Source organism: Myotis davidii, unplaced genomic scaffold (genome assembly GCF_000327345.1).
Source record: "Myotis davidii unplaced genomic scaffold, ASM32734v1 scaffold356, whole genome shotgun sequence".
Classification (NCBI taxonomy): Eukaryota; Metazoa; Chordata; class Mammalia; order Chiroptera; family Vespertilionidae; genus Myotis; species Myotis davidii.
Genome location: NW_006288188.1, coordinates 1,133,519 through 1,145,559, shown reverse-complemented (window position 1 = coordinate 1,145,559; position 12,041 = coordinate 1,133,519). Strand labels below are relative to the sequence as shown.

Sequence of the window (12,041 nt, the reverse complement as noted above, 5' to 3'; positions counted from 1 at the left end):
AAGCTAGTCAGCTCTGCTTTTACAGTATAAAAGCAGACAGACAATACAGAAAATAATGGGTGTGGATGTGTTCCAATAAAACTTTATTTAGAAAAACAATCAGCCAGTTCTGGCCATAGTTTATCAACCCCTGACATAAAGCACCAAGCATCTATGTTAAATTAGTTTAGCTTGAAATGCTTTCAGAAGGAAAATTCCACAGGCTTCTCTTTTACATTGTCATCTGATGAGCTATTTTAAGGTGTTTTTTGTGGTTGTTGATTTTTTGAGTCGTAGGCCTTTCTCTCAACCGGACGATATGGTAATTTACTAATGTTAGGCAATATTGAGGCCCTTTCTTTTGAGTACCAGAAAAATGGGCAAAACAGGACAGGAGCAGAATGGGGGATCCACCTTGCGTGGTGCCTTCAGATGATCTCTCGGTTGCTTTGCAGCGCTCCGCAGTCACTTCCAGAAGCAGCGGCCTCAGCACATTCCAGTGGTGCGGAGTCAGAGAGCACCAGTGACTCAGACAGCTCCTCGGACTCGGAGAGCGAGAGCAGCTCAAGTGACAGCGAGGAGAATGAGCCCCAGGACACTCCGGCTCCTGAGGTACCGTGTCCCCTCCAGGAGACCGTCCCGGATGGCAGCATTGGGGGCTGGAGTCCGCTGTAGGCCAGACCAGGAGCCTGAGTGGCTCTGTCCCCTGGGGCAGTGCTTCCCTGCTCCTACTGGTGCAGAACAGGCTGTTTCTATTTACTTGTTCTTACCAAACATTTGGCAGTGGAGGTTTGGGAGAGAGGTCTTTTCTCTTCTGTTTAAAGCGATAGGTTCTTCTCTGTTGTTGCTAGTGCGTTTTGAAGAGCACCTCATTAAAGATGTTTGCACACCCTTTTCTTTTCCCTTCTCTTGGAAAAGAAAACTCATTTTCAGTGGGCTGCTGTTTTAATATTAATGAGATTTCTTTTTGAAATTTCAGGAATGCATGAATTAAGGAAATCAAAAGGAGACAGTGTGCTTTAGCAAAGGGCAGGAGCATGAACTAGAAATAAGTCATCAGAGGTTCTATTTTTGAATCACTAAAAGCCATGCATTAAATGGATGGCGACTTGATTTTGCCAGGGCTGTGTTTCTGCGCCCTCTGCCCCATGCAAAACAGGGACTATTGTGTTCGCCTATCGCTGCCCCCTGGGAAATACTGTAAAGATAAACAGATGAGGTTGAAAAATCTCAAACACCACATGTTTCTAGAGGATTTATGTTGCCTCCTGGATTGTCGAGCACAAAAAATTTAGTAACAACTAATGAGGTTGCCAAATGCCTTCAAAACTTGGAGTAGCAATATAAAAATTATGCTGGAAAAGGACACGTAGTGGAAAGGGAAGGCAATTTTGGAAGACCAGCTTGTATAGTGAGAATGATTCTGCATATTTAAGATGGGAATTCTGAGAAATGAGACTTTCTAATTAAGAAAATGTTCAGGTTCTCAGTATCTGTCTCTGCTGTTTAGAAAGCAAGGCAGCTAGTTCCACTACAGCATTAACTGAATCCATCTGGAGGTCATGGAGCGAGAGCCGTGTCTGAGGGCAAGGGAGGCTGAGGAAGCTACTGAGTGTCATTTTTGTTAGATGTGAGTGTATATCTGGCACAGAGTAAGTGCTCAGTAAATGTTTTTTGGAGTGCATAAACATAGATCAGCATGAACTGCACTTGGAGTGCCTTTCGGGTTTTAGAAACTGCTCTCTGTGTTTCTGGGGGCTCTTTGTTTCCTTGTGTGATCTAATTACTGTTGAGGTGATTTTTCTATGCCCCAGGGAAAAAGATACTGAATATGCTCTGCAGACAAACTATGTGGTTGTTCATGTTAATGTTTAGAAGATCTTTGCTTTGTGTCTCACCTTGTTCAATAAGAAAAATCTGTGTGTTCATTACATTACTGAAGGAACAGCATTCAATTAATAAAATTTGATTCAAATAAAGTAGAAATGGCACAGATTTGACTGAATAGTTGAAATTTTAAAGAAAGATTAAGCTAGTATTTGATTTAATGAAACCATTACGTCTTATGCTCAAGTGGTTACTGAAATAGAGTTAGAGAGTATTAGATTAAAAAAATTAATGTTCCCACCCTTACTTATTATAGTTATTTATTAAAATGTTAGTTCATGTCTTTTATTCACCCACATTCAATTAGATGTCTTTTGGTTTTTTGAAGCAATAGGTCAGACATTTGCCACAATGATGTCTGTCAACGTGGCTGGCCACAAAAACTCCAGCACACTTTCCTGAAGGCACTCCCAACGAAGGCGACTGATTTGACCTTTCTCATCCACCTTTTTTTTTTTTTTTAATATATTTTATTGATTTTTCACAGAGAGGAAGGGAGAGAGATAGAGAGCTAGAAACATCGATGAGAGAGAAACATCGATCAGCTGCCTCCTGCACATCTCCCACTGGGGATATGCCCGCAACCAAGGCACACGCCCCTGACCGGAATCGAACCCGGGACCCCCCAAGTCCGCAGGCCGACGTTCTATCCACCGAGCCAAACCGGCCTCGGCCTCATCCACCTTTTAAAACACACACACACACTTTCAGAGAGGAAGGGAGATGGGGAGAGAGAGAGAGAAACATCAATGATGAGAGAGAATTATTGCTTGGCTGCCTCTGGATCAAGCCTGCAGCCCAGGCATGCCCTGACTAAGAATGGAACCGTGTCTTCCTGATTCATAGGTCAACGCTCAACCACTGAGCCACGCCCCAGTTGGGCCCATCCACCTTTTATAGCACTTTAGGACAGCAGCTTAACCTTCTTTCTGGCATGCTCATTCTTGGGAGTAGTGTAAGAATTCTTCCTTTTCTTACCACCACCATGGAAAAGAGTTGATTCCTTTGGAATGTTGTAGGCAGACCAAATACGTCCACTTCCAGTTGTGTGCCAGCAAAGATCAATCTCCTGATGAGAAGGAATTCCTTATCCTGGACCTTGGCCTTTACATTTTCTGTTGTATCCCAGGGTTTAACCTTGAGAGTGATGGTCTTCTCCATAAGGGTTTTCACGAAAACTTGCATCTTTGCAGCGGTTCCACCACAGATGTCATATGGAAAAAAGTCTACTTTTTTTTTTTAATTACCTTACTAAATAGGTCCATATTTGTACTTTGGGGTTGCTGTGCAAATCTAACCTTGGTATGATTTGTATGTTATATATTGAGGTTCAGCTTCCCCAGAAATAGTTTGTCTTTGCTTAGATTTTAAACCTTTAATTTCCCCCCAGGTATTTAACTACTTTTCTTTCCTTCTAAAATAAATGCTTGCATTATTGTAAATCTCTTGTATTGAGAGTAACGAATTCCATACATAACAGGCCATGGTTACTAGTTATTACTTTCTCTTTTTTAAATTCTAGTTTTAATGGGTGAAAGTTTTGCTTTTTACAGCTCCATTTTAAGTTCATTTAATGAAATAGTTTAGTAACCTTTTGAGAATATGAGATTCTGTGTGCCTGCCCAGTGAGCTGGTGGGGAACTTGGGGAAAAGCAGTGTTTGCTTTACAGTGGGCATCAAAATACAAAATGTGTGGGACACCTCACCTTCTTCCGGTTCAGTGAAGTTCAGGGGAAAAGAATTGTTCTGTTCTCCGTTATTCAGGGATTTTCTTAGTTTTCTAATCTATTCTTTGTCCATTTCTTTGGTAGTTAGCTACCTTTGGGTGATTGCCTGTGAGGCTCTTAACCCTCCCTCAGCCCTAAAAGGTTGGTAGCTTTCTTTTCACCTACTAGTATAGTGTAGCACTAAAGACTCAAACCAATAGCCCTTTAGCTCTGAAGCCCTTTTATTTGCTACTACACCATGCTGCTTCTTCTTTGCTTTTTGTTGTCTTTTAATTTTTGGGTGCATACTCCCTCACAACTAGAATGTTTTACTTAGAACAGTAGGCATCAGTTGTCCATAGCTCAAAACTTTTCACAATCATAATTCACTCTAAAATATATGAACTTTTGCCAGTTGAAAAGTTAGGAGAGGTGAAACATGCTGAATGAAATGGATCACATTCTTTCACTTCCAGTGTGCAGTGTTTGGGCTGCTCCAGCCCTGGGAGGCTGGAGGCAGGGCATAAGGAGTGGCAGAGGAAAAATGAAAGCTCAAACCTTGATCTTATCCAGTACTTACATTCTTAAAATTCATTTTTAATCTAGTTTTAATAGATCCCTTATGTAAAAGTTTCCCCCATCCCAATAGCTAAATAGTGTCTGATCTTGAAGAAATTCTATCCACTTTACATCTTTATGTCTTTATAAGTAGTTATACAGAAAGGATTGTCCCTATCCTTTCCCCTCCATCTGGGCACAGTGGCTCAATTTTACCCTGCAATTGGGCCATACGCCTTCCGGGCATTTTAGGACTGCAGTAGAAGAAAATGTGTTTTATTTCTGTAACCAGGACATTCCTTTAGGGACTACTAAATGTATCCTATACTGTCCTGTTTGTGGGGAGAAGCGGCAGATGATATCTACACCAGGATTAATTTTTCTTTTTGGTTCCTGCATATATACTTTTCTACCAAGCATGTCGGTGACTGGAATGCAGTTGTAAACATAGCCCCGTTGAGATCTAGCCATACCTTTCCCAAGAAAGGGTTTGGTTCCTGATATGATTGGCAAGTGACTCATGCCTTGTCCCCAGCTAACCACTGGTATTACCACACCCTCAAGCCTTTGCAGGAACTAGTGTTTGACCAGGTATTGTGTGCTAATCTTTTCTCTACCTTTAACAGTCATCCTGTCTTTCTAGAGTACTGAATACAGTTGTAGATTATATGTGACACATATAATGTCACATATAATTCCTGGCACATAGAGTAGTTTCCTTCTTCCCTCCCTCCCTGCTCTGAAAAATCAAATGTGAGCCTTGGTGTAGAGCTGATGTAGGTATTGGGAACTGTAAAGGAGGTATGTTATCCTAAGCAGCAACATGGGGTAAGCAGAAAAAAAGCAGTTATGCAGCTTTCTTTTGGCTGAAGTTTGGCCCTATCTAGTTCCTTTCATTTCTAATCTGTTTCAATCACACTTAGTCCAAACTAACTACCTGATTATTTCATTACCTAACTTTTTTCTGGTCAAAAAGATTTTACATTATATCCACCTATCTTCCATGTATTAAGTTCACGTGTTTTTATAGAGTTGAATTATTTGGGATATTTCACTTGGAAAAATCATTAGCAATCTTCCTCGTAAAACATTGTCCACCTATGGACATGGATCTCCTTATCCATAATTGAGTCAGTTAAATCCCATGTGCAGTATCTTTCCTTTAACTTCCTGGTGCATTCATACAAACCACCTGTCAGATGGATCTTAAGGAAAACATGCAGCATGAAGTGATGTGCTTCCCTTTAAGAATAAAGTATAATCGCTACTCATTCTATTAGATATTAATATTTTTATTTGGCATATTTATGGGCACAGTAATACACCTATAGGAATGTTCAAATTAAAATCTCAATGTATACCACCATGTGTACGACATAATAGTGGAACTTGGAGATGCAGAGGTCTCTGTCATTGTGTTAATAAGATCTAACACCCAGCTGGAGAGAGAGAATAGGATGCACTAACTATCAGTTAGCCACAGAGATTTATGAGATAACAGATGTCAGGGACTTCTGTTTATTTGTCAATTCAGTTCATAGATAATCAGTCAAATCTCATTGCTCTGAATTGTGTGCTGTGGAAAAATAGGTGGTATTTCAGCTCAGATTGCCTAAAACAAGAAACGTAATGCTTGATTTTTAAAGACTTCAGATGGGAATGAGACTCATCTAATGTGACCTCACTTGACTCTTTTTTTTTAATGTTGTATTTTATTTATTGATTTGAGAGGGAGAGAAACACTGATGTGAGAAAAAAAAATCAATTTACGTTGCCTCCTGCATGTGCCCCAACTGGGCATTGAGCCTGCAACCTGGCTATGTGCCCTGACCAGGAATTGAACCTGTGACCTTTCAGTGCAGGGGACGATGGTCAACCAACTGAGCTTCACGGCCAGGGCGACCTCGCCTGACTTTTTATCAAGGTGTAAATCAAATTTGAAAATCAATATGTATCTGTGATACAGGGAAAACCTTTCACAGATAAATGTTTATAATGTTTTTAAGTAAATATGAGAAATTATATCTAGTTTTGAAAAAAGTAATTTCTAGTTGAAAAGTATATCAAGGAAAGGATAAAGTATGAAACCCATAGATAATCACCAAGACTTAGTTTGTTAATTAGCCTTTTTTGAAAATGCTCAAGAAAAGGATTCTTTTTATTCCCTATTTTTTTCTGATAGAATAGTTTACAAGCCAAAAATGTGTCAATTCTGTTTAAATTAATACTGTAATTACCATTAGAACAAAATATTTATGTAGCGAAGGTTTCTCAGCAGTTGTCAATAGTTTACATTGGTCAACATTTGATGGTCACTCTCTACCTAAGCAGAATTCCAGTAGCATTAAAAATTTGGAAAATTATCTTAAGAGTCAATTGTTATAGAATTTGACTTGTAATTTGAGGAGGGTAAAAAGGACCTTAATTCTTAGGTTTGGGATGGCAGGATGTAGTATTGAGTAATGCAGGGAAGAATTAATCATCTTTGGCCAGTTACCACTTTTCTCTTTTTCCTTGTTTTAGCCCGAGCCTCCTACAACAAACAAATGGCAGCTAGACAATTGGCTGACCAAAGTGAGCCAGCCGGCAGCGCCACCAGAGGCCCTGGGGAGCGCAGCGCCCCCACTTCGGCACCCAGACGGGAAGGGGAAGGGTGGTGACGGTGGCGCCACTAGTCACGAGCATTCAGAATCCAAAGATCCTCCTCCCCCTAAAAGCTCCGGCAGAGCCCCCCGGATCCCTCCCGAAGGCTCCCACACTGGCAGGAGGGGCTGTCAGAAGTCCCCTGCCCAACAGGAGCCGCCGCAGAGGCAAACCGTTGGAACCAAACAACCCAGAAAACCTGTTAAGGCCTCTGCCCCGGCGGACTCTCGGGCCAGTGTGCAGGTGGAGAGTGAGCCAGGACTTCCCCACAGCTCCAAGGATCAGCCTTCCAAAGACAAGCCCAAGGTGAAGACGAAAGGGAGGCCACGTGCTGGAGACAGAGAGCCCAAGCCAGCGCTGCCCACCCCCAGCGAGAAGAAGCAGCACCGGGGAGGCCCCCCGGCCCCCACAAAGGCACTCTCCGGTCCTGAGCCCACGAAGGACCATGTGGAGGACAGGAGCCCTGAGCACTTGGCCCTCGTCCCCCTGACTCACGGCCAGGGCCCCAAGCACGACAGCGGCAGTGGTGGCAGGACTAGTGGCTGTCGCCGGGCCGTGGTGGTGCAGGAGGACCCCGGGAAGGACAAACTTCAGGTGCCTTTGAGAGACACCAAGCTGCTCTCCCCGCTCAGGGACACTCCTCCCCTGCAAAGCTTGGTGGTGAAGATAACTCTCGACCTCCTCTCTTGGGTTCCCCAGCCACCTGGGAAGGGGAGTCGCCAGAAGAAACCAGAGGACAAGCAGCCACCGGCAGGGAAGAAGCTGGATTCTGAGAAGAGAAGCTCCGACAACTCAAGCAAGTTGGCCAAAAAGAGAAAGGTGAGTGCGGGGGGCCTGGCCTTCCCCTGCAGGGTGGCCAGTACCTGCTGTTCGCTTAGGGCTGTCTTTGGCCCGTGACTCTAGCCCTGAGTTGTCTAGAAAATGCCGGAAGTGTTTGTTCAGTTTAGATCCAGGCTTTGCTCCTAAGCCAGTTACTCCTCCATTGTAGACCTGGGTACTTCCCACTCTGCAGACGGGCATTACCAGGCACTAGAGCCCTTCAGCAGTCTCACTGGTTTGCAAAAAGAGGAGGCAGTCATTGGAAAGGATATCTCATTTTAGGATAATGTAGCATTTGGGGGTGCTTCTTTTATTTATTCTGATAACATTGATATTTACCACTTGGCCCATTCGATTTTACCCTAGAAATTAAAACCTTACATGAATTGCCGTGTTAATTAGTATTCCAAATTCCTGAAAACACTGCTATACACTAAATTTTGCTCCTGTAGTATGACCTTTTTGATGCTGGTATTATATCCACATTTTAGCTTGTGGCCACATAATACCTCATTAATTTGAACACACCAGATTTAGACTCTGTGCCCTCTATTATTGACTTATTACTAAGCAGAGCATTCTTTTAAAAGGTTTTAGAGCTTATTAAGCAGTTAGGACATCCTGATGAATAATATAGGCTGGAATGGTATCCTGTAAAGTATTAAAAATCTGTCAGTTTCATTTTTTTATTACAGTTTTTGGAAGTTTCACTTAAGGAATGACACAGTTTTTAAAAAAAAGGGGGGGGGGACAATCTCTGCATTAAGAACCTCAGCTCCATGGACATAACACTATTTTGGACAGTTTCCTTCCTTGCGTTATTCTTAATCATTGAGCTCCTGATAGTTCTTTTTGCTGCTTCTCGGTGATGAAAGTATGATAAGTGAGTGTTTCCCGCAATGGCATTCCCGTGCCAACCTGCCCAAGATTCAGAGGGAAGGGCACTAGGAAGGCTAGCTCTTCCTGCCGAGGAGTCAGACGGTGCACACTCTTTGCACAGAGCTGCTTCCTCAGTTGTGCAAGTTGAGCTAAGAATAACAAAGGACACAGCTATCATCAGCCTGCTGTCCTGTCTGTGATTCAGCCGATTACTCCACTAGTTAAAAATATAACATGACTCTAACAAGTAGTAAGGGTGGCTGTCTTGTCAGACCCGTGTCGAATGATCGGAGTGGGCAGGTCGAGTGGGCTGGGGTCACATGCTGATTGGCGGTGCTGTTTCAGCGAGAAGAGGGCATCTTCTCTCTCATGTACAAGAACCACGAGAACAACGTGTGTTAAAGCTGTGAAACCTGACGGAGGAGTGGGCTAGGAAAAGTACCTGTGTTTAATATATCTGAAAAGACTTCAGAAATACACTCAGTTACCTCCCCCTTCTGGGAAATTTTTTATCTCCTATCCCCCACAAGGTCTGTCTGGTTTTCAACACTAACTTTCTGCATTAGCTGGAGTGAGAAGTATTAGCTTCTAAAATGCTTACTAACAGGTGAACATGTTGGAAGTGGCAGGCTCCCCGAGACGGTTTTCAGCCCAGTCTGTACTCCATGCACATCTGGAACTGTTGCTCGCAGCCCCCGAAAGGGATCTCAGCTCATCCTGCTGAGGATGTGAGCCGTGCCCTCCCACAGCCGTGCGCAGCCCCTGGCTGAGCTCTGAGAGGGCAGCTCGTTTATCATGCTGATGGGAGGATGGAGAAATAATGACCCTCATCTTAGTCAAGCGTGTGCTCTTTAAAGCCCAGGCCAGCAGCGGAGAGCTCTGCCCGGGAACAGTGCCTCTGCTGTGGCAGTGACAGGACCAGGTCCTGAACCGGTGGTTCCAAACCCTGGCTGCTCATTGCGGTCACCTGGGAAGCCTGTAGGCCTGGTGGCAGGTGCCCACCCTCAAACCCCTCACCCCCACTGGTATTTTTAAGTTCTCGGTTAATCCTAACGCTTAGGGGGCCAGGAACCCCTGAAGCAGAGCCTTACTTCAGGGCCAACATTGTACAAAGCTAGTTCTTTCGGTGGAGAAATCCCTCCATGTGCTTTGCTTAGCCGTCATGGATCTAGACAACCAGGAATCCTTGCTTTAAGTATGTCACTAGTTAAAAACATAGAAGCTTTTGGATAAATACATACAAAAATCAGCTCACTGTATACTTATTTCAGGATCAGAGAATCGTGTGTCATTTGGTTTTGCTTCCTTCCAGGTATGATTAATGTTGAACATTAACCTCAGCTCCTTCCCTGTGTGGGCCGGGCTCCCCCGGTCCTGTCAGGATCCCGACTCTTTGGTCAGGGCATCGGCTGCTCCCGTGGCCTGGGCCCCGTGGCAGAGGCAGGGCTATCCTCTCTAAGTGTGAGCGCTTTTTCCCAAATTTGGTTGGTGGAGACTTGTTCGTATTCTTCATTCTAAGTGCAGTCACTAGAAAAAGCTCTCTGAGGATGTAGTGAGAGCAGTGGGGCAGTGTGCCTGATGGTTCACATTTGTGGACTTTAGCGTCTTTATTGAAAGGCCCTTTAGGGTCTGTTCCTCTCCTGGTGCAAAATTTAGCAAATATTTTTCAGAGGGTAAGCAGACCCTTGAAGCCATTTTAGACTTAGAAGTATGGGAAGATAATCATAGAATTCCTGGTGATTAAGAGCTGTGATGAAGCCATCAGGTGTGGCACCTGTACACGTGTGCTCATGGTTCTGTGTATGTGTAATGGTACTCCCTTAAAGGAGCGGGTCAGAAACAATTCATGAGGAAAAGTGTGGGAAATTGTGAGGGTTAATAGGCGTGAACACACAGTGCTCTCTACACAAACTACAGAAGTTTATCATCCGAGTACAGTTTAGAATTTAAAATACAATGGTTTTTTTTGGCCTAAATAATTTTTAAACCAAGGTTATGTTATTCCAGGTTTGGAAGGAAAATTGAAGTTGAGTACACAGGCCAGTGCCATTGACAGTGTCTAAAAATGCATGGGCATGCGTGGAGCTCCCTGTGTGAGCTAGACCTTGTTCTGGCATTTTATAGCTAATAGTTCATTTAATTCAGTTTTTTTTAATATAAATTGCCATTCAAAAAAAATTGCTAGACTGTCTTAATAGTCATTTCAATAAATAACAGAGCAGAGAGGTACATTTATTCAGGTCTTTTCTTTTTCCTAAATATTGCTTTACTGACCAAGAAGCTTTGACATTTTTGGAAACAAATTTCACTCTCTCATTTATCCGGGTTTTGAGTCCTGGGGAAGGGAAGTGTTAAGGGATGTGCTGGGGAAATGTGCATTGTTATTGCTTGAGGATGGTGGTTGGTCAGTCAGTCCTTCCCTTCTATCCAAGCTCCGACTGTCTTTTCTTTGGTGATTTCTCCAGATCAACGTTCTCAGTTATCTTTCGAAATCAAGGGTTTGAAAAGTCATTTCCTACAATTTCCTGAAGCTACTTCGATCTAATTTCTTCATGCTTGTTAGTTACTCTGAAAAGAACATTGTAACCATTTGCATGTTAAGACTGTGTTAAGCCATTCTAAGGCCTGTGCATTCCCTCACCAAAAAGAAGAAAGAAAGTGGATTGATTTTCCTTTTCTGTAGTACTTGTCCCGGAGATCACAAGGCCTGTCTCCTCAGTAAGCTGCCCTCTCTCGGTGCTGACGTGGACGTGGCATTTGCTTGTCATCTTTGTGTTGAACCTCCTGCAGAGACACGTCCAGAGAAGGACTTAAATATCCCAGCAGGCTGCTTCTCCACTTCCTTTGCCCCGAGTGCTACCAAGGTCCTTTGCTTCCCTGTGGGAGAAAAAGACAGTCCTAGAATCTGAGTGCTGAGACCTTACAGGTCACTTGTCCAGCTGTGCCTTATATGGACGGGATCCAGAGAGGCTCCGACATCACGCGGCTGTTTAGTCAAAGTAGACATGGAGCTCAGGTATGCGGGTTCCAGCCCAGAGATTTCTCTTCTCTTTCAGTGTCGAGTGGGGAGGCTCTAGGAGAGAGTCACAAGGTCATAGTTCAAGAACAGTATACTGACTCTATAACATCATCCTGGCTCTGTCACTCTACTGCTCACACCTTGCTGTCCCCGTACTCCTCCCACCCCCACCCCACACTCCTCCACTTCAGTTTCTCTTTCAGATGCCCCTCATCTCTCCCCACCACAGCCAAGCTCTCAGTACACTCTCCTAACACCTGTTAGAAACACTGTGGCCCTAATTGATGTCAGTTCTGAAGAAGCCACCCTCCTTGCCCTGCTACGTGCAGGAACCTCGCTGGTGAGCCCGGTGTTGGGCAAGCAGCAGGCCGCCCTGCAGCATTCTCTTCCAGAAACCACCTTGGTCTCACATTCCCAGCTCTTCCTTTTATGGGCTTCTTTCTTGCCCTTTGCTCTGTGCTGGGTGGAGCAGCATTTGGCAGCTAACCCATGGCTGCCTGACCCAACAGGTTAAGAAAAGCAAGCAAGTCAGTTCTGACCAGGTCGGCAGC

General features: G+C 43.9%; 1 protein-coding gene across 3 annotated transcripts in view; it reads left to right on the top strand.

Annotated features, from left to right (window-relative positions):
* AFF1 (AF4/FMR2 family member 1) overlaps positions 1-12,041 on the top strand; it is a 198,343-nt gene that overhangs the window by 168,258 nt on the left and 18,044 nt on the right. For all 3 annotated transcript variants that reach the window (XM_015561531.1, XM_015561530.1, XM_015561532.1), the window contains 2 exons: positions 435-591; positions 6,654-7,592. In XM_015561531.1, the coding sequence (XP_015417017.1) occupies positions 435-591; positions 6,654-7,592 (1,096 nt within the window). The remainder of the gene's footprint in view (positions 1-434; positions 592-6,653; positions 7,593-12,041) is intronic.